This window comes from Falco rusticolus, chromosome 2 (genome assembly GCF_015220075.1).
Source record: "Falco rusticolus isolate bFalRus1 chromosome 2, bFalRus1.pri, whole genome shotgun sequence".
NCBI classification, from domain to species: domain Eukaryota; kingdom Metazoa; phylum Chordata; class Aves; order Falconiformes; family Falconidae; genus Falco; species Falco rusticolus.
Genome location: NC_051188.1, coordinates 88889691 through 88915560, shown reverse-complemented (window position 1 = coordinate 88915560; position 25870 = coordinate 88889691). Strand labels below are relative to the sequence as shown.

Below are 25870 nucleotides of genomic sequence, written 5' to 3'. Positions count from 1 at the left end.
CAATGTATGCATCAGACTTAAAAACAAACCAAACTGTTCCCCACCCCCACTCTGAGGTCTGTGGTTACCCTGTACTGTATAGCAGTCAGCTTTGTTTCAGGAGATTACTTCTTGCAGGTTTTTTGTTCCATTTATTAGTTTTCTTAGGGTAGCTTGTCTTTTAAACTTTAATTTCTTTTTAAGCTCTGCAAATCTTGTCTGATCAAGGAGACCTTTGTAGGAAGTGTTCCATAAAACATCTTGCAGCCCAACAAATACTCTTACTTGTTCAAGATGTGGCCTGTGCTGTGCAAACATCGTGTTTTGTCTGCAGTTAGTTTCAGATACTTAACCTAACACACCAGTTAATGTAAGGGTTTTATTAGGTAATGCATTTTAGATGTTACACTCTTTTGGTTGTGGGCGTGTTATCTGAGATACTTGGTTTTTAAGTATCAAGCAACACATACAGGAGAAACTCAAGTGCGTGAGTACCAAATTCTCTGTGTGGCAGAACTGTTGAAGGAAGCCGTAAGGATTACAGACTGAGTGAATTGTAGTGCTGTTGAACAAGGGGAGAGTAACTATTTTCTCAGTATGAGTCCTAAGCTGGAATACTGTCTTCAGTTCTGGGTACTACCTATTAAGAAATTAAAACACATGTGGGCGGCATTGATGTGAAAGCAACAAGAATTAAAGACTTGGATAGTTTCACCTCTGAATAATGTTGAAGGCATTTGTTTAGACTGGCAAGAAGATTCTAGTGGGAGATGCTGGAAGTCAGTGTGCCAAAAAAAAGTTCCTTGTAATAAAGGATGATGTGAAGAAGTGAAAGAATAAAAAATGACTTGATTGTTACTAAAGTTGAGATTGCACGCAGGGCAAAAATTAAATTCTAATATTAGTGAGAACAGACTGAAAAAGACAATTTCAGAAGGCTTTACAGCTTCCCATCATAAAAGCTTTGAAGAATAGATGGCTTTTAGTGATGCTCTAGGCATGCTTATTCTGCAGTGGATAAAGTAGATGAACTTTTTGACTACCTCTAGCTGTTACATTTTGTGATTCTGTATTTACAGCCTGTTTGCTGATGGGACAAGGATTTGTGTTTGACCGGTTCAGCAGTGAGTTTTCCTACTGCTTGCCTTAGAAGAACATTTTGGGTGGGATTAAGTTACCGAAACTTAGGTGTCTGTTGCCTTTTGAGATGGCATAAACTGTCCTATACATCTAAGTGAGCCTGGCAAGTGTAACTGGATCTGCAGGTGGAGGCAAGGTGGTTATGTAGCTTCTGGTACCATCTTGGATATTCTCTGCTTAGGTAACTGAATTTCAGCTTTTTTATGGACTTCAGAGGTTCAAGGTGGATCATAATATGAACGTTTTTTGAAAGGTTGATGAATGGTTTTCTTGGAGACCTGTTTTTAGAGTCTGTTTGTAATTATCAGATGAATTACCTGATTCTGCCATATGGATAAACACATGTTCTTGATACTGTTTCATGGCAACTGGAAATACTGAGATGCTTTATATTGGTATGCTACACCAGATACTTGATGATGAACCAAATATTTACTCATTCAGTATAACTGTTAAAATCTTTGAAATCTTGCGATTATATGTACTTAATTACACATAATACAGTGATAAGGATTTTGAGAATTTTTGCTACCTACTGGGGTGAAGTCCAGCTAGGGACTTCGATAGTAAGAGTCATCTTTTTTACTGAGTTGGCCTGTGAGAAGAGACTAAAGAGATGTTACCCGATTAAAGAACAAATTTATTCTTGACAGTATTGGATGGGCTATCTAATATTAGAAAGTCAGACTTGCTTTCCTGCTCTTTGCATGTCATCTATTTCTAACTTTCTGAAGGCTATGGCATTTAGCTGGGTATTGAGCTGTAATTAGCTATTTTCTTAATATTCTTTGCAAGCTGTGTCTTTCAAAAATACTCTTAGCTGTGTTCATATTTATCTTGTAATAACCCACAGATAAATCTAACAAATTTCTCAACTCCTGTACCAGCATTCCATGTTGCTGCTGTCTAGCCCTATCCTACCTTTATGCGTTACAGTCAGAGGAGAAATACTGTGAACTGTAGTAGTTAATGAACTACTTTTCAGTGGGAAAACCCCCATGTTTGAGTTCATTTATGTTTACATAACACTTCTATTCTTTTGTAATTGCATGTATCGTTTAATACAGAATTTGAGCCATTGTCTGGGACTGTGTGGGTAGTGTCGTTAGGGATGCATGAATAAGAATAGTACTTTGCTTCAACCAGATCGGTTTGTATAGAGGACATTGGAAGTTCACTCTTTAAGGTATGCCTGGTCCTTTCAACTAGAGCATTTCTTGTCCTGCCAGCATCTGTAGTGTATCTCTTTGAGTATCTTGCATACAGTAGCATATGAAGAGGTGCGTGGAACTTGCTTTAACTCTTCTGCTCAGCTGTCTCGTTCCCACATTGAGCACACAGTAGAAGAGTGCATATTGCATACTAGTATTACAGATTATATACTTCATATTACAAAAGACTCAGTCTTGTGTCTTTTGGTTGTCTGTAGTGCCCATCCTTGTTAATGCCCTGTATGGTATCAGATGACTTAACTGTTTCATGATGTCTCCCATCTCTTCTTCCTTTAGCTTCATTAGTATCACAAAACGTGAGACTAGCCTGGATGGACATACTTCTGTCCCAGTACCAACCCAGCAACTTTTGTTTGGAGCTGAATGGGGTGGCCACCTCAAGCACTCAAAAAACATGAAGACTTAGTGAGCAGTTGGTTTTGCATAATTGAATGAGTGCTTTGGTGGTCTTATTGTCAGCTGAGAAAGACTTCAGTTTCTGTTATGGCTAATCAAGGTAACAGTAGCACAAGAGAGAAGGGGAGCCAAAATGTTTTTTTAAAGAGGTTTGTTATCCACAGATGTGCTATATCATTGTTGGCGGTAGTTCTTCAATTTGTTATCCAAAATGATGGAATAACTTTATCAGTTGAACATAAAACTGTCCCCTGACTATTTGTGTTATATCTTTGCTTGTCTGGGGAAACTGCTCTGGTATTCTTGGAATTCGGGCTTGCTTTCCGAGGAAACCATTTAATGTATCAGTCTTGCAGGATTATAGATGTTTTCCATGTACTGGCACAACTGTTCATGAAGCCATGCAGTGAAGCGAAGTGGGAAATTGATCTAGTAGAAAAGTAGGACACTTTCAGCCCTGTGATCCCCAAACTGTTACACCACATGGCCTATGGTAACAGGCAGCAGTGCCAACAGAACAGGGAGGGTGAGTGGTTAGGAGTTCAGTGCAGAGACTAAACTACAGCTGGTGTTTTTCAGTGGCCCGACTTATTCTCTGCTCTTAGTGTATGAATTTGAGGACAGATGTATGTTCGTATTACCTTTTTATGAATGTGGGACAAAATCCCTTTAAAGGGATTTCTTTTTGGTCTTAACGTTTCTGTGGTGAAGTGGTTCAGAGGTTTTTCAGGTTTTTTTATTACATCCTGTTGGTCAGCAGACCTTATGAGAACATAGTACAACAGTGCCATGTTACTGATACTGTCAGTAGTATGTGCATATGGCAAAAGATCGGGTTACTTTTGCATTTTTGATAACACAAATCTCTCCCTTCAAGCTGCAGAGTGGTCAGGTGGAAGTCTTTCTACAGTTCTGTCAAACAGTGTGATTGCAGAGCGTTAAGATAAGGTGTCCATACTTAGTACAGGGTGTAAGCTGGCAGAAGTGTTGGAAATTTCCCGTGATGTCAGTATGCATCTGGATAAACACAGAGGCAGAAGTTGTTTTTCAAAAATTGATGGGTTTATAAAACGTGCTGCTCACATGTACTTTCAAAGAAGAATTATGCCACCCCCCTGTACCTGTGAGTTTCTTTGCCGATTTTTTTCTTCATGGCACTCTTGTGGGAGGGTGTGTGTGGGAGTGTCCTGGAACTGAGCAACAAGTAGTAAGCTGCCAGTGTGTCTAGAGATAACACACACAAGAAACTTAGTAAACAAGAAGTAACTTTTTCTGCAGCACTAAGATTAAAATAATGATTCTGTTAGCAATTTAAAATAAATATTGGAGTAGATTTGATTAAGAAGGTGCCCTTTAGTTACTTTCAAGTAATGTGAAATGCTGCTTCAGTTACTTTGCACTTCAAAAGTAGCTACACTTTCTAGTAGAGAAATCTTTCAGAGTGCGAACTGGTATCTGTCTTGTCTGGTGACTCTCGGCTACCTGCTAGTGCTGCTTTTACAAAGAGCAGCCAATCAAAAAAACACACTGAATGTCTGTTGCATTTAAAAGGATTTTTTTCTTCAGTCTACTTGACACTTTCTTGTCTGTCTTCTTTCAGATAATACTATCAATAAGTCATAGCAAAAATTCCCTTTGTCTTTATATTGGCTTTCTTACGACTTCTTTTCTTGCACTGTGATGATAGATCAAACTCGAATAATATATACAATTATTAGGGAGTTAAATTATACCTTGTGTTGTGACATTCATTAGTTGTCTTTGCAGAAGCCTATAGACTTAATTTATTTAGTAGCAATGGTAATGCCTTAAATATTTTTTTTGTTATACAGAAGCCACTGAAGCTCACTTGACTAAAATAGCTTCATGTTAATAATTCTCATCTGTCAAACCAACTGCATTATTTGTTCATTGTGGTTTTGAAGATGATATGCTGAATTTTGAAAAAACAGTCATTGCTAAATGAAATTTTCAGAGCTATTCTGGAGTATTCCCCTCCCAATCCAGCTAATCCCATGGGCATTAAAAAAATTCCTTGGTATGGTCTCCCACAGTCTGAGAACAGTAAAAGCTTTGTGTCTTTCAGGGGTGTGTGTGTGGGGGGGGTGGTGGTGGTAAGGAATGAGTAATAAGATCAAGGAAAGGTGTTTTGATTTCTGCCCCTGCTGCTTTGAAATGTGCCTATGTACTTCATGTGTTTGGTCCTTTAGAAGCATCTGCTTGATGGAAACACCTGAGTGAACTCAGTTTTATCTTTGAAGATGGAAGGGGAGGCTTGTTGTGTCTCTGGAACAATGAAGAATGCCTTTATGTGTATTTGCGCGCAGCTTCAGCTATGATTTGCTGGTCTGTAGCAGATAAACCTTCTAGTTCTTTGTTTGCCCTTAAGTACGCTCTGTGCATTGAAGCACTTAGGTAGTGGGATGTTGGTGAACAGTTTGCCCTTGTGGAGCACGTAGGCACCATATTGTATATATTGTGGGTAGCGAAGGTATTAAAAAACAAATGGTGAAGCTGTCAGCAAAAAGCAGTTAGTGGAGAGCGTTGTCAGTTGTTTTTCAGATGTAAGTGTTGCTTCTCGGCTCTGTTTTTAGCTAGTGTCTTCCTGCTCTGAGCCAAAGAAGCAACATGAGTACAGCCAGGCACTGGTCTTGTCTCAAAAACTAACATATCTCAGTGGTTACAGATGACCCAGAATCAAGACTTCATAAACATAAAAAGTCTCCAAACTTTTAAAGTATATTTTAAGATGTCCAGTCAGCAAGACCAGTAAGAGAACAGTCATTCTGTACTTTTAGAGTATTTAGATTGGGGAATTAAGCAGTTAAAACTTCTCCTTTTCTATGCAACAAAATAGCGTTGAAAGACTATTGAACTATTCTAACAATGTTAACACACAGGCAAAAACTGGTTAGACTGAGGATGATGAAAAAACTTAAAAATTAATCCTACGTTCCTTTGGAATTGGCAGTGTAGAATGGGAGAAGTGATTTTAAGTATATCACTTAAGAATGGTATGGTGTACTTTCAAATTATTGTCTTGGCTAAGTAATTATGAAAAGGAAGGGAGGGTCTGCTTTAAATGGGTTGACTAATTGGTAGTATTTTTTACTTTTGGTGTTCTTAACATTTTTTCCCTTGGCTATTGCAGCAGGATTCACTAGATGACCTTTAAAGGTCCCTTCCAACCAAACTATTCTGATTCCTTCCTTAGCTGGTATATTCTACTTTTGATAAAAATAATTAATACATTTATTTTCAGTATTTGTTATGAATCTGAGAATGCGTTGCTGTTGATCCTTTTTTGAAAAGGACCTGTAGAACTGTAGATACAGGCATAGATGAGCAAGTCTCCCAGCTGTGCTGTTTTTGAAAAGCTGCATTTCACTATGTGCTTTTTTTATCAAGATTATGTAATCACTGAGGTGCTAATATTAATTTAATGTTAGAGTATGTAGCAGAGTTGAGTAGTACTGATTTTTCATGTCTAGGCTTTAGAAAGCTATTAATAGTATCTCAAGTACGTATGAGTTTGCATGGGGGGGTGGGGGGGAGAGCACTTTGAAGATCCTAGGTTCTTGAGCTGCCTTGGCAGGCGAAAAGAAAATCCTCCAAGCTGGTTCAAAGCAAGTGCTTGTTAACAGATGCTTGTTAAAAGTAATGGCAGTGATACCCAAAGCCTGCCGAGCTGGCACGGGGAGGATCCCGGCTGAGCAGTCTTGTACGTGCTCTGCCATCCAGCGGTGTGAGAGCAAACTGAGCAGGAGTCGCCTAATAATTAACACATCCTGATAGTCAAACTCACCGGAATAGATGCCAAGTAAAGGAAATACATTCAAAAGTTACACTGCACGGCTTGACGTGTTGGGAAGAAAGTATGAAGTGTAAAACTTCTCCGGAAATTATCAAGGGCAGTCAGGTTGGTTTTCCTCAGTTTCCTTTTCAGTCTCCCAGCTACTGTTGCCTGCAGAGAATGAGAGTTACCATCATGCATATGATTGCAGTAAAAGAAATTTTTTTTTTGTTCTAAAAGGAATGTTTTGGGGAGGGATAACTTAATTGAAGGCCCTGAATGTTTCACAGACCTCATAAATGAGAGATTGACCAAATATTTTTCTTTAAATATGTTTGTTTAGGGACTGCTATATTTTATCCTCTCCCTCTGATAATTCTTTGTTGACTGGGAGGGATAGTAAACAGATAAAATGGTTATGCTATGGGCAGTTGAAAACAGAAGTGAGAGACTGAGTTTAGTTACACTTTTAACAATATGTTTCTAATTTTGTTTCCTCCAGCTTTTTAGATGTTTTAATTAAAGTCAGGAACAGACACAATGATGTGGTTCCAACCATGGCGCAAGGGGTGATTGAATACAAGGAAAAATATGGCTTCGATCCATTTGTTAGCAGTAACATCCAGTATTTTCTAGATAGATTCTACACCAACCGCATCTCTTTCCGTATGCTTATTAACCAACACAGTAAGTAACTGCTTTTTTAATCTTTGAGAACTCATTAGTTACTGCTTGTAAACCTGAAGCCATAGCTTTGTTTTGTGGGGTTTTTCCCATACTCATGGCTAATTCTTAATATTTTATGCTAATTATGGTAAAAGATATACTGGCAACGGGTTAATTTGGTACTTTGCAGCTATCAGAAATGAATCCGAAACACCAGTATGCTTTCTTTTAGAATTGTCAGGCTTTGTCAGCATGGCTGTCACTTTTTAATTTTGTTGGCAGAGACAGCTTGTGTAGTGATACATGAAGTATTTTTAGATGGTAGTAGAGTAGCTGTATCTTTCTGCTCACAAATCTCGCAAGATAGTTTGTAGAGCTGACATTTATTTCATAATGAAATGCAGGGACACGATAAATTCTGAATAGGTTATGCACTACATATTTTTATTGTTGTTTTTTTCAGCAAGCTCTCTAGACTTTCTTGCTTTCTAAAGAGGTTGAGTATTTCTAAATTAAGCTTTCAATTATATCTCTTGTCTACTACTTATTCCCTGCTTATGAATGAATGCTAGTCATCCTTTATCATTAAGATCTGTTTAATTTCTTGTTACTAATAAACTTACTTTTTTATTCGTATTACAGAGTGAAAGGAGTTACTTGCAGTTCCTATTAACCAGTATGTGCAACCATGCAGAAAATTATCTGTATAAAGTTAAGGGCAGTCCTGTGATCTAGTGTATTCCGTGCCTTTTAGCTCTAGAGCTTCATTCTCTGCCCAGTATTCTGCTTTTATGAGCTCTTAGAAATTGTAGTACGCTACAGAGAATGCGGATGCTAGAGTACTGTACTGTAAGGTATTTTACTACGAGTTGTGTGTCTTTCCAGTAACCTTTTATGTGACTAACAAATGCCTTGCTGTGTGGACACAAAACTCTTAATGTGGCAAAGCATACAAAATGAGATAAATGTGCAGTTTATTCTTTACTTGTACCTGGGCAGACAAATGACAGATGTAAAACCAAGTTAAGTTAAAAGGCTGTCATAGAAGAGTTCTAGCAATAAGTAAAAACATTGTCCTAATAGAAGTTGTGGGCCAAGTGCTAGCATAACTTGCACTAGTTCTAAAATCTTAAACTTCTCATTGAACTGAAATGGCTTTTCCTGTGGACAATTTGATTATTTAAAAATGCCTGTAGATGCTTAAAGTTTAGTTAATGTTGTACAAGTTCTCTGTGTTAAGCAATGTTAGTGATTTGTCCATGATGGCAAATATTAATCTTGAAACACTGATGAAAAAGGCAATTGGAAAGCAGAATGAAGAAACAGAGTTTTGTCGTTTGCATTCTTGTTTGATACATTATCGACAGACTGTTTCTTACAGCGCAGTTCTACAAGGTGCAGTGTGCCAGTGTATTAGTTCGCCATGACTGGAATAGGAAAAGCTTTCAGGTCCTCACTTTTGCTCACCTCATACTGCATCAGTTTCACATCAGGGCTGACTAACCTGCTAAAGCAGCAGAAAATCACTTCTGCAAAAATGTGTAAAACCTTTCTACTTCTTTGAGAGCTAAACTCTCTGTGAAGGATCTGGTGAGTGGCAGACCCTTGTGCAAAGGCGAGAGCAGGGAGTATACTGCTGAGAGTCAGGGAGAAAGTAAAGTGAGTTGAGACCTGTGTGCCAGCTGTGAAATTGCAGGTTAGGTGAGTGCAAAAGGCTTTTAATGCTGTCTTAGAGTTCCTCAGTCCTTTTTACTGTAACATTTTCATTGTTGTGAGTGCTTCTGTTCTGACATAATGGTATGAGTGAAGCATTTTACAGTTTAGTTTTATCTAATTTTTAATAGTCCACTTTGAAATGCAGGTTTTCACCTTAACCCTCCCACACCAGTATTTGTTTTAATAGTCCTAGCTATACAAAAAAAAAAGGGGGGGGGGGGGGGGGGCGGGGAAGGGGGGGAAGAGGAGGAAGGAGGCAAGTAGTCTTCCTAAACAAGGATTCTGACAGTTTCCTGGAGAATCTTTTTACAAAATGATGTACTATCCAGTAGGTTTCAGATACCATCATATTTAAACTTTCTGGGCTGCCTCAAGTGTAATACACAATTTACTGCCATTTCTTTTTCCTTTCAGCACTTCTTTTTGGTGGAGATATTAATCCTGCTCATCCCAAACATATTGGAAGTATTGACCCTAACTGTAATGTGGCAGAGGTGGTTAAAGGTAAGATGAAGTTAATTCTTCTGTTGATAAAAAAACCCCACAACTTAGAATATATCTAAATATGTTACTGAGATACAAGAGACTGAAGGACATTTAAATTCATTTAATAAAATAAAAAAAGTAGTTCTGCAGTTGCTTACAGTGAAGTCATGGGTTTGTGGAGGCTTTCTTATGTGTTAATGAGAATAGAGAAACTTCTGTTATATTAACAGAACTAAAAAAACCTGAAATTTTTAATAACTTTAATCTGTCCTTTTAAGTATTAAGTGTCTAAGTGTTCTGTTAAACTTTAGTTTTCTTCTGCCCTAAAATACATAGAAACGATTTCTCATGTACTTTTTTTTTATCTGATGCTGGTACTAAAGAAAATTGAGAGTAAGTAAAATTTTTCAATTTGTTTAATTAGCCCTTGCAGTAAAGTGTCCTCAAGAATACTGATATTCCAGTGAAACTCCCCATTGCTATGCATATCTGATCATGATCTGCCACAGCTGTGTTAGAAATCCTGTTTGCTTAATAAATCCTGTGTGCTTAGTGTTGTGAGTTTTCATACGCTTTCAGAACGTTAGTAAGTAGGCTTGAGACAATGCTGCTTCAAGAACTTGTACGTTGAAGGTTCACGCTCTGTGTGTGTCTCTTTACAAATACAGGCCTTGCTGTAGGAGTCAGTTCTACGCTCTGTCCTTTACTGATGTTGTGCAGCTGCAAGAGGGGAAGGATGTGTTTCTCCCCTTGGCTTTCTCTCACCCTTTGGTGAAGTAAGAGGGAGACCTTTCTGATGCCAGACTCTGACCTGTGTGATAGCTTGCTTTGTATTGTAGGTGCTTTTTACTGTTACAAAGCAGTCTTGGCTTCTAGCTCTTAAGGCGGCCTTTTTTCAGCAGTTTTCTTTTGGTTGATCTTACTCCACTTTGACTATGCATTGTATATATCACAGTTGTGTTGTTTATTTAGATATTCCCTTTAATACCAATGTTTGATCTATCTTGATCATCAAATTCATAGTTGCTGCCTTTGACAGAGGAACACATAGTGTGAGAAGGTTCTCAGTCCAGTTTTTGAGCCAGTAGCTGAAATAGGTCTTCCACATCTGAAGAAGTAATCGCTAACAAAACAAGGGCATCACAAACAGTGTACAGTATTGTTTCTCAAAGAAACAAAATGTCCTTAAAGATGGAGTGTCTAGAGTCAAGGTGGTTGAGGCCATTTCCTTGTAGAATTGGTGAACGGGTTATCTTACATTCTGTATACGGTGCTAGCTCCAAAACATTCTGGTTCACAGGGAACATTCTGAGATATTTGTCAGAGTTAAGATGGTGATTTTTGGCACCATATGTGGCAGCCACGAGCTCTGTATGTCCTTCAGATATTGAAGAAATTATTTAAACAGCCAATTCTTACCTCAAGCAGCTCCACAAAGCGTTTTGTCTGGAACTGTCTGAGGTGGGTCTTGGTATCTCGCTGACTATCCTACAGTAAGTATTTTGAGCTGACAACAAATGCAGGCTTGTTCCTGGAGTAAGGATTTTAGATGTACTAATAGATCCTTCACTCCTGTTGCTGCCTGCCTTCAGCCATGACATAAAGCCTGCTATGAACTCTGCAGTCTCTTCTAAAGACTTAGGACTCTGTCAAAGAGTTGGCTTTTAAAGGAAGGTAAAATGTGAGACTGCACAGAGTCTGTCTGACACTGTTTTGCTCATGGATGGATGTTTTACTAGATCATGAAGTTATAGTGTATTCCCGTTCATCTCGAGGGTGGTAAGGTGGCTGCTTCCTGAAAATGGATGAGAGTTCTACATTAAATTTAGGTAGGCTAAATTGATTTATTCAGAGCCTCTTTGTTCTCTCAAGGTTTGCGTAGTGACTGTCTGCTCCACATCTGTGTACTGAGGGCTTTTGGGTTATTCCCATGCAGTTATTGGTTTGCTTTTTAGAGGCCTTGAAGTTTTTCGCTGCAATAAGAATCCCAACACCTGTCCCCTGGATCCCTACCTGGTTTTCACTTCTGTGATGTGGAAACTCTTTGAAATGTGCTATTGTATTCCTTTTTCCATGTAGGTGGAACATTGCTATCTTCAGCTTTTGATAACTGAGCCAATATTGTGGCTGTGCTTCTTGCACCCCTTTCTATTAAAGCACAGGGTTACTGCCAAGACCATCAGAAGTTCTGACGTGATTAAGTCTACGTATTCCAGCATCTTTTTTCCTAAATTATGCACATACCAGGCTGAGGTTCTTTGTACAGCTTTGGATATTAAATGGGATTTTGATCTTTTTACTAGGACACATTTTATTGTGTTAATGACAGGACTGTTTTAGAAAGTCTTTGGAGCTGACCATCTTGGCATAAGATTCCTATGAATAGCTGATTTTATGAGATGTTCTTGGTCAAGTCCTGGGAACATTTCCAGTGTTGATTAGCTCCATTTTACTAGACCTCAAGCAGCATTTGTGTTAGTGTTGTGTGATACATCCAGCCCTGCAGATGCCAGAAAAACTGGTAGAAATTTTTTTTCAGATAACGGGACATTATAGATTATTTCTGTAGGCATCTTGAAGGAGGACAATTACAGGTAACTAGCCCTTTCTGGAAACCAGTGATTTTACTTTCTTTGTGCTTGTCACATAGCTCTGAGTCTTGGCAGTGACTTGGCAGTAGTGTCACTTTGGGCAGGAGGAAGAAGGTACATGTAGGGTGAGGTCAAATGCAATTCTTATGGTATCTTAGCAAGTTTCTCTCTGCTTACAGAACTGCCCATCTGTTTATCTGCTTGCTTTTAGCTCATGTTTATTATGAGTAAGCCACTTTTAAAGTAGCCGAAGCAATGTGGTTAGAACATCAAGTTTATAGCTTCTCTTTAAGACTTGCTGCTTGTCTCTAAAATTTTTGCAAATGAGGTACCAGTGAATATTTAAGCTACTAAGAAATCTTTCAAACAAGAGGTGACTTAAATTTTCTTGCTGTGTTTTGACAATACGTCAAGCCTGATTTGGATTACGAGGAGGCTTTCTTTTTTTTGTTCAGTAGGAAGGAATGAAGAATCTTAATGATTCCAGCTTTCCCCTCAAAAGACCTTGAAAAATCAAGTATTGTAAACAGTATTGTGTTTAGAAAAACTGAATTTATGGTTGCAATGTCATCCTTTTTTTTTATTTGAGTTGGAAAGAACAAACATTACAGTGTGATCAGGACATGACAAATAAGTACATATTATGGTCAGCCTAAGATTATACTCTCTGTTTTTCAAGCCCTGAAAAAAGACAAAAAATAGCTTCTCTCTAGTAATCTGCTTAGAGTTTTAAATAGAATTTGCCCTTTCTTGGCAAATGGGCTATAAGCACACAGAAAAATGGAGCAGAATGGATACTGGTTTCATACTTTAGTTACTAAAATGAGTGTTCTGCTTGTAGTCTTTCACGTACAGGATGAGTTTTGCTAGACAACTCTAGATGTATTTGATAAGTCAATGTTCTGTTGTTTTGTAGATGCTTATGAGACAGCTAAGATGTTATGCGAACAGTACTATCTGGTGGCGCCTGATCTGGAAGTTGAAGAATTCAATGGTAATTGTGCAATTAGTTTCCCATTTAAGTGATGTATGTAAAAAAAACAAAACAACACAAAAACAAAACAAAAAAAAGCAACATTTGTAACATCAGCGATTTCTAGTTTTGTTAACTGTAAGTTACGATTAGAACTCTGCAGTGCTATATGCAGATTTACTTTTCTTACGTGTCCGCATGGGCACCAGAATTACAGTTTATCATCATGGCACATCTACTTCTTGATGCTGAATGCAGAGTGCTATCTGCTGAATTTGCTGTTACTTAAAGGAAAATAAGGTGATCAAGAATCCTCATAATTGGGAAGGAAACATGCCTGTCTTCTAACTAATCTTTAAAAAAAGCTGAAATTTGCTTCATTTTGAAGTATGTTTATAAATTCCGCTGTCAGTCTCTGCACCAGCGGTAAGCTTTTCTGTGTAAGATGGCAAAATTAGACATTTGTTTCCATGCTCTTATCTTGTAAGTCCTATCGTAAACTTCTCACATGAACATTATTTCAAGTTGATTGGAAAGATAAGGCTTGGATGCTGTGAAATTGATGAGACAGTCCTTGTCAGTGTATGGACTGATTTTTGTTCATAATTTCTATTGACAAAAGGTAAGTTGTCTTTTTTAAGTTAAAAGAATAAATTGTTTTGAGTGATCCTCTCACAAACTTGGGACAGCTCTCCAAACATAAGACTAAGATGTTTTCAGACTCCAACAGGGAATTTAAAAAGTCTCAGAAATAGGTAACACTCAAAATGGAGTGTATGATATATGGGAACACGTGTTGCTTAAAGTATTGTGGAAATACTTCTCTAAACAAAGTGATATTGTCAATGCTGATGCATCTCTACCAGCCCCCTCTCCCAAAACCAAAGGGCCCAACCTTCCCCGTTCCCACACTGAGTGATTTTTAGAGCTAAAAGTACTGAGTGCTGCAGCAGAGGAATGACTGCAAAATTCATTTGAAGGCCTAAGTGAAAAGATGCAACAGTAGAGAAAACAAGTTGCTGGATCTTATTAAAAATGTGAGGAAAAAAATACTGGCTTCCTTTTAAACTAGATTATCAACATGAGGAAAGTGACTTTGCAAATTACCTCACAAGAGCAACAATGTTTTCTGTGCGTACTCTGTGCCTCAAGTGAGTACAAATTGGTCAACCTTGGTTTTAGTGATGCATAAGAGAACTGGAGTATGGACTGACAAAATTAATGTAATAAAACAGCAAGTTGCCTTGCAACTAAATATGCAGAGCATTGTTTTGGTGGTCTTTTCTGAAGAGTTTTCCCTATTGTGTATCTTAAAATAATAGCTAGTATTATCAACCCTCAGTGCCAAAAAGGATGAAGTTGATGTGTTCTGTGTGCATGTTTGTATCTTCCTGCAATTTATGAAACAGACATTTCAGGATTTTTCTTCAATCTGAACTGCTGCTGAGTCTGACAAACTGTGACTCTATAATTTAATGCCAGTAGATATTTCAGTGTTCAGGGATGGTTGCATCTTCAGCACCGAAACTGTCCTGGAATGTATTAAATGCGGCTCTGTTATTTCCTGCCAAATCAGTTAGCACTCTACATACAGAGCTGTGCCAAGCCATACACCTCAGCCAAAATACTAACAACAGGACAACAGCAGACAAACAATTCAGTTATGGTTTGGATTAAGAAAACTCTAATATTGTCTGAAATATATTTTTGAAAATTTTTAGTAACACTTTACATTTTATATGTTTTAATTATGGGAAAATACATAGTTTTTAGAATAGCTTAAACAGTGAATTTTAAGTGTAAGAACCTTTTTGTGCAGCAAATGTTATGCTTAAATATAGTTTGTGTTAAGAAAAGGAATTTCCCAGTTAAATGGGAAAGTTCTCTTACTTACCATACGTTGTCAGTATGAAACCAACCACTGCTTTAGTGAAGTTTCATATCTAAACAGTCTGCTGACATAGATATCTTTGAAAATCATCATTAGAATTTGTTATTTCAGGATATAGCAGTAACTGAAATCTAGTTCCATGAAGTAAAAACATAATCTTGCACTTTCAAAATGAAAACATGCTTACATACTTGTCTTTTCCTACAGTTTCATGTTATTCCTGTAGATAGAAATTATGCAAAATACTGTTTTAAAAAAAATATAATAATTTGGCTCTTCTTTTTTTTTTTTTTTAGCTAAAGCTCCAAACAAGCCTATTCAAGTAGTCTATGTACCTTCTCACTTGTTTCATATGTTGTTTGAGTTATTCAAGGTAGGTTGCACGTGTTAATATTTCGAAGGGGTTTGTGAACTTACATTACTGTTGAAATTAAGATTCTTTTCATTTACAGCTGTTAAATGTTATTTCAGTTTTCCTTTCCTACGTTTATTCTTAAACAAGTGGAAAGGGTTGAAAGCAAGGCTTACAGCCCTCTCATGCCCTTGTGTACTTGAGATTTCTGTGTTTTTCCACTTCTCCTTTTGTGCTTTTGCAGCTGATTTAACTTTAAAACACTCATGATAGTCTGTTTTTGCAATGATTATTTTTTTACCTTGCAGTTTTCATAAGCTTGCTGCTTTATTGCTTATTTGAGGACTAGTTAGGATCAATGTCTATTGTGAAAACAGCCCATATCCTTGAATAGTGTCAATTACATGCTTTGTTTTGGTTTTATTTTTGTTGGAACAACAATGAAAATGGAGTGGGTAAGAGCTATCGATTGCTTTCAAATAGATAGGTGGTCTTTAGGCCGTGCAGGTTAACACAAGAAAATCAGGGGGGAAAATGCATTTGGTCAGAGATAAACTTTTCCCAAATAATGGTATTTTGGGTTTGATTTCTGACATTTTCCAAGTATTGTTCATTTAAATCTTCCCTGTTTTGTCATTTGTAACATTAGTTCCAGTGCAGAACAGATGAGAATTTGTGCACTACTGGTAGGTATGTTTTGGTTCCAGTCATGAAACACTATGAAACCAGTAAGTTGTAGCTGTGGAAGGACTGGCAGTGGAAGCTCTGTTAATAGTTGCCATCTATCTGTCTGACTTTATCATAACTTAGCAATTACGTTACCCAGACTGAGAAAATCAAAGCTTGTTCTCAGAGGTGAACATCACTGTTGGTGTTCTGCAAGGCGGAGGGTGAAGGATGTTGTCATCCTTTATACAGACATACATATACACACACACGCATATTAATTGATTTCACACAGTAAAAAATAGATAAAAGTATGTATAATGGAGTTCTGATGTAAAAGTTTAACTGGACAATTCATTGACTGTAATGCACTTCTTAAACTTGTTTAAATACAGCCGTTTCCATCTTGTATAGAAATGTAGGACAAAAAGCATGTATGATGAAGTTAGAATCAAAGAGACATTTTTTTCTTTTGTCTTCAGAATTCAATGAGAGCTACAGTGGAATTACATGAAGGTAAGAGAGAAGGCTATCCATCGATCAAAACCTTAGTCACTTTGGGGAAAGAAGATCTATCTATTAAGGTAAATGCTTAAAAATAATACGCAGCTTACAAACCTGCTAGGTTTAGCATAGTATGACTTGTAATTTGAAAAAGCAAAAAGGCAAATTACTGTATCGCTTCTTATACTTGCTTTGTATTTGTTAGAATAGAGTATTTTCGGTTGGAAAGGACCTACAGAGATCATCTAGTCCAGCTGCCTGACCACTCCAGGGCTGGATTAAGGGCATTGTCAAAATGCCTCTTAAACACTGACAGCCATGGGACATTGACCACCCCTCTAGGAAGCCTGTTCCAGTGTTTGACCACCCTGTTTGTAAAGAAATGTTCCCGATGTCCAGTCTGAACCTCCTCTGATGCCGCTTTGAACCATTCCTTCATGTCCTGTCACTGGATCCCAGGGAGAGGAGATCAGCACCTCTCTCTCCATTTCCCCTCCTCAGGAAGCTGCAGAGCACAGCGAGGTCAGCCCTCAGCCTCCTTTTCTCCAGAGTAGACAGAGTTCTTAGCTGCTCCTTTAGTATCTCTGAAGTCACTTAGATAATGCTGCTTGAGTTTTGCAGAGTTTTTTTTCAGAACATAATGTTTAAAAGTCTTTTTATTCCTTAGATAAGTGATCAAGGTGGAGGTGTACCTTTAAGAAAAATAGACAGATTGTTTAACTACATGTACTCAACAGCACCCAGGCCTAGTTTGGAGCCCTCAAGAGCTGTGCCTTTGGTAAGCAATTGCAATATGTATTTAAATGTCCCTTTGGATCACTCTGGATGTATGTTTACATTCACTGCAATCTACTGGATCAGGTCTTCCACTGAAGAAATTGTTTATCATTAGCAAGTCTATGCAGGTAAACATACAAAGAGAAAATGGGTTCTGTTATCATTGCATAGTCTTTGGAATAGAAAATTGCTTTTCTTTGTCTTGACATTATATTCTTGGACACAAGCATGTCTACAGAAGCACGATATTTTCACAGGTTAATGGACAGGATTTTTAGTGCTGTATTACTGAGAAGGTGGATAACCTAATGAGCTTCTCTTTTGTTTGTAAATTATATCTGTTTCCTATAATTGATGTATTGAAAAGGTCAGCCACACTGTTGGAATTATAGCATGTGAGAAACACCTCCTAGTAATAAACAAGCTTATATTCAAGTTCTTAAATTACTTTTATATAAGTGAAGGACTTAAAACCACCTTTTTTAAAAAAAATAATTTTGAAACCTGCATGTGATATGAACACTTCTGGTATATTCCTGTTCAGCTGGAAATACCTCATGTGATACTCCCTTCTGAGATGTATCAGGGTCAGATTTCAAACAAACAAAACTTCCTCATAGTTTTTTCTAAGCAGGGAATTATTTGAGTGTTGAATCCATAGATTCTTTTAGCAAGCATGATTTTTTGAAATAATATTTCTAAATTATTAAATTATATATCGGCTCATTGTGACAAAAATGATATAGCTACTGTTGCATTTGACTAGCTTTAAGTGGATCCATACTGATATTGTATTCTTGCATCTTCTCATCTTTGTTCTCTATTACTCTATTGCAATTCTTTATCTTCAAGCATATCAAGAAAAAGTTGATTCTTTGAGAAATTTCCTTTCCCTATTTAGGAACATGCTCATCTAGCGTGTTCTTAAGGTTATTTCTTTTTCTGCTGATACTTCTGTGCTTGAAGTGCCTCCAACCAGCTAATAAAATGTGATGCAAAGAGTATTTCTGGTATAAAATAATTAACAGTGAACTGAAGGTGAAACCAGTTAAGAGTGGTTCAGAGAGAATAAATTTCCTTTCAGAATTTTAGCAGAAAGTCTTTATGGTACTGTCCTCGTCCATAGTTCATAACATTGTGGCACCTAAATGCATTGCATTGTTTTTTACCAGTGTTTGATGCCACTGCAGTAGGTGTGAAACCCAGTTTTTTATCTGCATTGACTTGGTATTAATCCTTGACAGCTCCTACCTCTACAACACATCTTAGTAATATGTTTCAAACTTTCGATGTTTCACAGAAAATCAGCTTGAATGGGATGAGTGATAGGGAACAGGCCTTAATTCAAATATAAACGTTTTTCTTTGTCATGAATGGTAGAATCTTTTTTTATTCATAATCTGCCTTTGTTCTGTCTTGCTTTTGATCAGCAATTTACTATATCATCCTACAAGGATTTCCTGAAACTTGTTCTCACTATAAACTTACACCTTGATTACTAGTTGTATTCACTATTAAAATGTCTCTTCTTTTTGTGGCTTTCTGATTGGAAAATGTGTTCATCTTAGGATTGATGCTATTTTTTCCTTTTTATTCCCCATGCATCTTTAGCAATGCATTCCTGTGTTTATTTCCTCCTATTCAAGACCACTTACTGTGATTCTGTGGAATTTATACTTAGTATTCTTCTACTGTTTTCAGGCCTTGTTTTCCTCTTCAATCTGTCACTCTAGTCAGACCTGCAAAGTATCCCCCTCTCTTGTGAACCTGGCAGGTTTTGCCCTGTGAGTCTGACTGATGCCTGTACGTGACTGAATGTTGAGAAGAGTTGTTAAGCTCTCTTATTTAGATGTGTGCGGAGATAGAAGAAAGTCAAGAGCTGGGAGTCTATAGCATATCTTTCCACTAAGAGGAAAAAGGAATTAGCAGTGAAGCTTGATATGTTATGTATTACGGCCCAGATCCAGTTATAAAACCAATTTGTATGTCAGGCTACAAATAAAAATCCTTCAGCAGAAAGATTCTGCATAAATCCTCTTTGAAGTCCTTGTAGAAGGAGAGTTGCTTTATTGCTTGGTGCCAAAGACCAAGCCACTTAATTACAGTGCTCCAAAAAGTAGATAGGTCTGTGCTTGTGCTGTTCTAGACTTAAATAATATTCAGAATTAAACTGCAGTGTAAATAGACATATTTTTCTGTTCTAACACTCCCTCCCCTTGTTACGTGCTCCCCTGTCTCATTTACGAAACCTTCATGGACTTGGGGAGTGGACGAGAGGGATCTTTCTGTTGATTGGTGAAAGACCTTTCTCACTGTCATTGCAAATGTTGTTTAAAAACAGCTGAGAATCCATGTTGCCATGGCAGCATTCACATTCTGAGAGGTCTTGTGTTCTTCTGTGCTGCTGTACATACAGTGGAAACATTAGAAACACGTGGTAATGTTTAATGATAATTAGGTTTTCTTAGATAATTTAATGATTCTTTCTCTGGCAGCATTTCTTTATAGTGGGAGAAACATGGCTTAAATTAAGTTTAATGAAACCTGTATAGACTAGTAACACAAATCTAATAATTTTCTGTTTGTGTAATGCATAACTGTAATACTTTGTGAAATTTGCTCTAAAAAGCTTTCCCTTTTCTCAAGGTAGGTGTCCCAACGTTGACTGTATTGTGTCCTCTAGGTCAAGCACAGGTCGATGTAGTAATTTCTGGTTGTTAATTGTCTTTTGCAAAATAGACTTTTTGCAAGGTGTCATCTTAACAGGATACTCATCTGGGACCTGTTGCCTTCGTATTTCTTATAAGTTATCTGTTCTGGAAAATACTCTGAAGATCGTGTAGAGAAGAGACTGACAGGAAATTTTTGGAAGAGGGCAGTATGAAATAATTACGTGGGCTAGCACAGAGCGTAAAAAGATTTTCCTGGAAGGAGCAGGAGGCAAACAGAATCTGGGTATGGGTTTTAAGGAGTAATTCTGGAGAGAGGAAAGTATAATGTGTTTTCAGGATTGCTTGGTACTGCCCTTTACTTGAGCTGTTCCTGGAGAGTATGTACTATGTACAATTTGCCTTTTGGTTGCTGTGCTTTTTAATTTGTGCGTTGTATTTATTGTCTAGTCTTCAGAAAAGTCAGCTTTCAGAAATTTTTTTTTTTGGTTCTAAGGCAGTCCAATAGCTTCCGGTTTTTAGAGTTTAAAAAAGAAATGCATCTACTTTCAAGACCAGATGTTTGAAAGTGATGCAAGTGCCTCTAATGGCAGTCTTTGAGAATTAAGTTTTTTAAATCATACTGTTTGAAAAAGTGCAGCCGAGCAACTGTTTCAGCTGTGGAAATGGACACTAATGACTGTGACAAGGGGTGTGAGTAGAAAAGAGCATCTTTGTCATTTCTGTTTCTCATTCTGCTCTGAAGAACTGAGTGAGCATCTGTAATCAGTTTAAGATCACTAAATTTAGACTTCTGTAAAAACAAGGCAAAGAGGTCAAAGGATACTGTAGAGACAGTAGATGTGACAGCAAGAGAATTTGTGATGGACGGTGTAGTACAAAGGTCTTCAATGTTCACCCCTCCCTCAAGAGATTTCCTATAAAGTGATACTACCTGTTAGCTGTGTATAATGCTTCCAAGTCCTCCTCATTGGCCTTTTCTTTCTTGTATCATTTTGCGTCTTTGATTTTTGTCGTGGTTTAACCCCAGCCGGCAACCAAGCACCACGCAGCCACTCGATTGCTGACACCCCCTCACGCAGAGGGATGGGGAGGAGGAATGTGAAACTCAAGGGTTGAGATAAGAACAACTCAGTAGGCAAAGCAAAAGCCGCACATGCAAGCAAAACAAAACAAGGAATCCATTCACCACTTCCCGTGGGCGGGCAGGTGTTCAGCCATCCCCAGGGAAGCTGGGCTCCATCACACGTAACGGTTACTCGGGAAGACAAATGCCATAATGCCGGATGTCCCCCCCTTCTTTCCTTCCCCAGTTTATATACTCAGCATGACGTTGTATGGTATGGAATACCTCTTTGGCTAGCTTGGGTCACCTGTCCTGGCTGTGTCCCCTCCCAATTTCCTGTGCCCCCCTGCCCCCCCCCCCCAGTCCTCTGACTGACAAACCCATCAGTGTGCTGTCAACATTGTTCTCACACCAAAGCCAGAGCACAGCACTGCACCAGCTGCTAAGAAGAAAATTAACTCTATCCCAGCTGAAACCAGGACAGTTAAGTTTCAGGGCATGATTCTCAGCTATTTGTCAGGTTGCCTTTGTAGAGGTACTATAATGGAATGAGTTTACTGGTATTCTGAAAACTTCAGGTGTCTTAATTCTCCCTGTAATCCACCCTTATGGAAAAGTTGTATTATTCCATTACCTTGAAAAGAAGGATATACAAATGCTTGTGTGTCTGGAATCCTTCCTTTATTGCTCTGGGTAGCCCTGAAAAATTCAGGGGTGAATACTCAGCCACTGTGATCCTCAGTACATACCCAGTCATCTGAAAGAGTCAATGTGTAGACCAAAAATCTTACTTCCTGGTTGCAGTGAGGGAGGCTTCGGGTTTTTTATAACTTTTTCTGACAAGAGTGGGTTGGAAAAAGTGCCAAGTGTTGACTTTGTTGTAGCTATGGTTATAAATATTAGTTTTTTAAATATAAAATCTAAACTTTGTACCTGTTAAGTCTGTTACGCTTTGAAAATTGTGTGATCTGTACAGGGTTTCAGTCCTCAGTAGATCATTCGGTGCTGTGGAATCCTGCTCTTCTGTGAGATGGGTAAACAACAGCGAGGGTTATTTGCCTTATTGCTTTGTATGTAGTTTCTGCAGTGGTCTTCTGATCGCTATTGCACTTCGGCATCAGCGATCACTTAATAGTGGGACCTAGGTGAAGTAAACGGAGTTGTCGCTGGCTTTCCTGTGTAGTCTCTGAAGCATGGAGACATCTGAGAATAACGACCCCAGGCTTGGCAGAGAAAAGACCATGCTATCAAAAACCTGGTTTTTGACCAAAGAAAGGACGGAGTGTTACAGCAATGGTAATTATAATGAGGAAGCAGTAGACTATTAGTTTGCTTTGATGATCGGAGGAAGTGTGTACTGTATGTTACACCTACCTGCCACTTTGAGAAAATGCAAAATGGACAAGGTAGTTCTAACAAAGGACTCTCATATTTTTCCTTTCTCTGTACTTAAGCTAAAAAACTATGCCTAGGAAAAAAGGAGATGGCGGAAACCACTGAATACCAGCTTACAGTGTAAGCTGAGTAATAAAGGAAAGGTTGAAAAATAATTTCATGCAAATCTAATATTTAGGTATCTTCTGTTTTATAAATGATTGCAGTGATCTGTGGCCCCTTTTTTTTTAACGTTTCATTGTGGTTTTCCTTTTGTTTTCTTGTTTTTGTAGGCTGGGTTTGGCTATGGCTTGCCAATTTCTCGTCTGTATGCTAGGTACTTTCAAGGTGACCTTAAACTCTACTCAATGGAAGGCATTGGTTCAGATGCTGTAATTTATTTGAAGGTATGAATTTGACCCTTTTATAAGCTAGTAATGCAGTGCAGTTTGTTTATAGCAGGCTGAATAAGTGAGCTTTCTCTTTCACTCAACATGTTTTCAAATTTGTAATTGCTGTTTTCGTTATATTTTATCTAAATCAGTTACACAGAATGCTAAAAACAAAGATTATAAATATTAACCTGGCACTAATACTACTTAACTTTTTTTTTGTCCCCTGTGTTGGAACTTTGCGTTTTGTTAATCTGTCATAAGTGCTGAATTTTCGAATAACTGTGTAATGAGAGATTATTTTGGTTAGTACTTTTTGATTCTAAAAATTTTGACCACAGTAAAACTGAGAAGACTACTGTTGACTAGTACATATTCTTTTTTCTGTGCAATCCTTGACCTTTTTGCCTTTGTCATTTTTTGGGAGATCTGAGGCTATTCAGGGGCTCGAGATTGAAACTAACTGCTTGAATTTCATCAGGAAATTTAAAAGAATATGGTGTACAGCTCATATGCAGGTCATTGACTTAACATTGCCACTGTGCCTTGCTGTATGCAAAAGCGAGTTGTGGAATCCTGTGCTAACTTCAGTTTCTGATGAGTTAAATCCTGTGCATGTATGTGTGAAGGAAAAAGGTATGATCTTTCTCAGAGGAAAAAGGCATGTTAATGGGCTGAACTACATCAGTCCTCACAGGTCAGCGTGCCGTCAGAGTCCAAGTTTCTTGAAGTGAAATGTTTCGGTAAAGCTGTCTGCCCTGTGTCGGTGGCAAATCTCTCAAATGTTTTTGACCAAAACTTTTTTTTCTTGCTATCTTTGTAGACACCACTCCCTGGAAAGAAGTAATATTTTCAAGTGTTAATATTTTCTTTTAACTTTTACTACGACTAGTAGTTTGACTATGGCTAGAGTGATTAGTCACAACTAAAGTGTTTTCAAAATAGCGCTGTGACATGTAACACTTGTTCAATGCAGAAGTTGCAACTGTAGAACTCCCCAGAGTATAATCTGGGTATCTAATGATATCTTACCGTTGCTTTTGTTTTTTTCCGTAGGCCCTTTCAAGTGAATCATTTGAAAGACTTCCTGTTTTTAATAAGTCAGCATGGCGACACTACAAGACCACGCCTGAAGCAGATGACTGGAGCAATCCTAGTAGTGAACCAAGGGATGCTTCTAAATATAAAGCTAATCGATAATTTGCCACCTTTTGTCTCTGTTGGGGATGACCTCTGCATTCAGTATAAAGTCTCTGCTTTGTTCCAAAATCCACAGTAGTTAATTACTTCTAAACAAAGAACCTAATCAGGGCATTGAAAAAATACCAAGAACAAAGTGATGATTGGGACTTAAAAGAAGGCACTAAGCATGTTTGGTATGTGAATCCCATCTACTTCACCAGAATATGCTTGGTTGCTTCAGTCATGCATTGACAAAAGGGATTGCACTGTGATTGCACTTAAGAATGAAGCGTTGTAACAAAAAGACAGAATTTGAAATGGCCAATTTTTATTCCAATGTAAGGATTGGGCAAGATATGCAGAATCCCTTTAAATGGTGAATAGCATCTTGAACAGCAATACGGTGTAAGAGAAAAATTCTAATGTAGTTACACATAGGCTTTGAAAATCAACTCTTTGCTGCATTTTATATTGCACGGTGTCAATATAAACAGAAAATCCCTTTTGAGCTCTTCAGATGTTGTCTCTAATGAGCTTATAAATGCATAGTTCTAAAAAGGGTTCTGCAGCTTTAAAAATTGATGCTTCCCCCAAATTCCCAAATCCATTTGTCAAGAGCATACAGAAATTATGTTGCTGTAAGACATTGGGACTTCCACTTCTTGGTGTGCACCTTAATGATTTTTTTTTTTTGACACGCAAACACAGAAATGCATTTCTATACATTTTTCATTGTTTTGAGGAAAGATAAGTAGTTGGATCATCTCTCCATAGAAAAAAAAATCTTGTCAATACAGGGCAGGAAGAAATGCAATTTCACGTTTATTGCCTATCATTTGGGGGGGATTGGGGAGGGGAGAGATGCTGAAGGGCCACACAGCCAGTGATACAAATGAATTGCCTTAAGAGTGTTGGTTGCTTGGAACCTGATCAATTTAAAACCTGTAAATAGTTTGCAAAGTTATTTATATATTCAATGTCTGACTATAGTCTGGTAATCTGAACTTGTAGTGTATATAAAGATGTTGTACACCAGCTTTTGGAAAGTGTCATTGATCTAAATACATGAAACTGGAAATATTGTAGAAATGGGAGGGACAAAACACAGCTGGCACATGATTTAAGGGAAAAAAAAATCAAAGAATAAAACCTAAATATTTCCCCTTAAATTTATTGTAAAGATTATTGCTAACTATTAGGAAACCGTTCTTCACCAAGTCTTTGCCAAATACTGTTTCTGATACTACGGCCTTTCAGAAAAAGTTGTGCAATTTTGAAGTTCTGGTGGTATCTTAGTTGTGGGAATAAAGTAGATGAGTTGTAAGCAACTCTGATGCACCCTCAGTTTCTGTTAGGCGTTCTGATATTTTTTTGAAAGATACTGCAGATTTTAGCATGGAAAAATGAAACTTGTTTACTAAAATTGTGGAGGAGTGGTCCCTTTTGTCCTCCCATTATTTATTTTTATAAAGAACCATTCTATTAGGTAAACAGGTAAATGCTGAGAAATTCCTAGATATTTTTAAAACAAAAATCTTAGTTTGACTTAATGATAGTACTTTGCACTTAAGTAGCACATTTCATCAGGGGATTCCAAAGTGCTTTGAGCAATAAACTTCATATAGCCCCGTGACTGAAGAGTCGGAGTCCTTACCTTGCAAACTTTTATCTGTTACAGTCAGTTCGGGAATTTGTATGTGAACAGTTCATGAGTTTGCAGGGCCTGAGGTTCTGTGGTCTTCCCTACAGTGCACGGATACATCGTGGTGGTGCACCACATTGTTTTGACGCTCTCATACGTGTGTCTGCGAGTGCTACCATAGCGTTCAGAGGTGGAGGCGCTGGGGCAGCTGCTGAAGGCTGTCTGACTCGTGAGCTGGTAAGCGGTGCCCTTCTGAGCCTGCTCTGCAGCAGGTAGGAAGAGGGAGTGTGCCGATGGGGCTGTCCTCTTCTCTTCCTGAACCAGACTCATTTGACCCTGGCGAGGGGACCTTTACGTGGCACGGTGAGGGTGTAACGCCTGTG

General features: G+C 38.0%; 1 protein-coding gene across 4 annotated transcripts in view; it reads left to right on the top strand.

The window, feature by feature from the left end:
* The window catches only part of PDK3 (pyruvate dehydrogenase kinase 3), a 56323-nt gene extending 30845 nt beyond the window's left edge, over positions 1–25478 (top strand). For 3 of the 4 annotated variants that reach the window (XM_037377126.1, XM_037377125.1, XM_037377128.1), the window contains 8 exons: positions 7043–7227; positions 9337–9426; positions 12916–12993; positions 15160–15236; positions 16364–16465; positions 17053–17163; positions 22565–22678; positions 23720–25478. In XM_037377126.1, the coding sequence (XP_037233023.1) occupies positions 7043–7227; positions 9337–9426; positions 12916–12993; positions 15160–15236; positions 16364–16465; positions 17053–17163; positions 22565–22678; positions 23720–23863 (901 nt within the window). In that variant the 3' untranslated portion in view covers positions 23864–25478. The remainder of the gene's footprint in view (positions 1–7042; positions 7228–9336; positions 9427–12915; positions 12994–15159; positions 15237–16363; positions 16466–17052; positions 17164–22564; positions 22679–23719) is intronic. The other variant, XM_037377127.1, reaches the window with a different exon arrangement.
* The last annotated feature ends 392 nt before the right edge of the window (positions 25479–25870 follow it).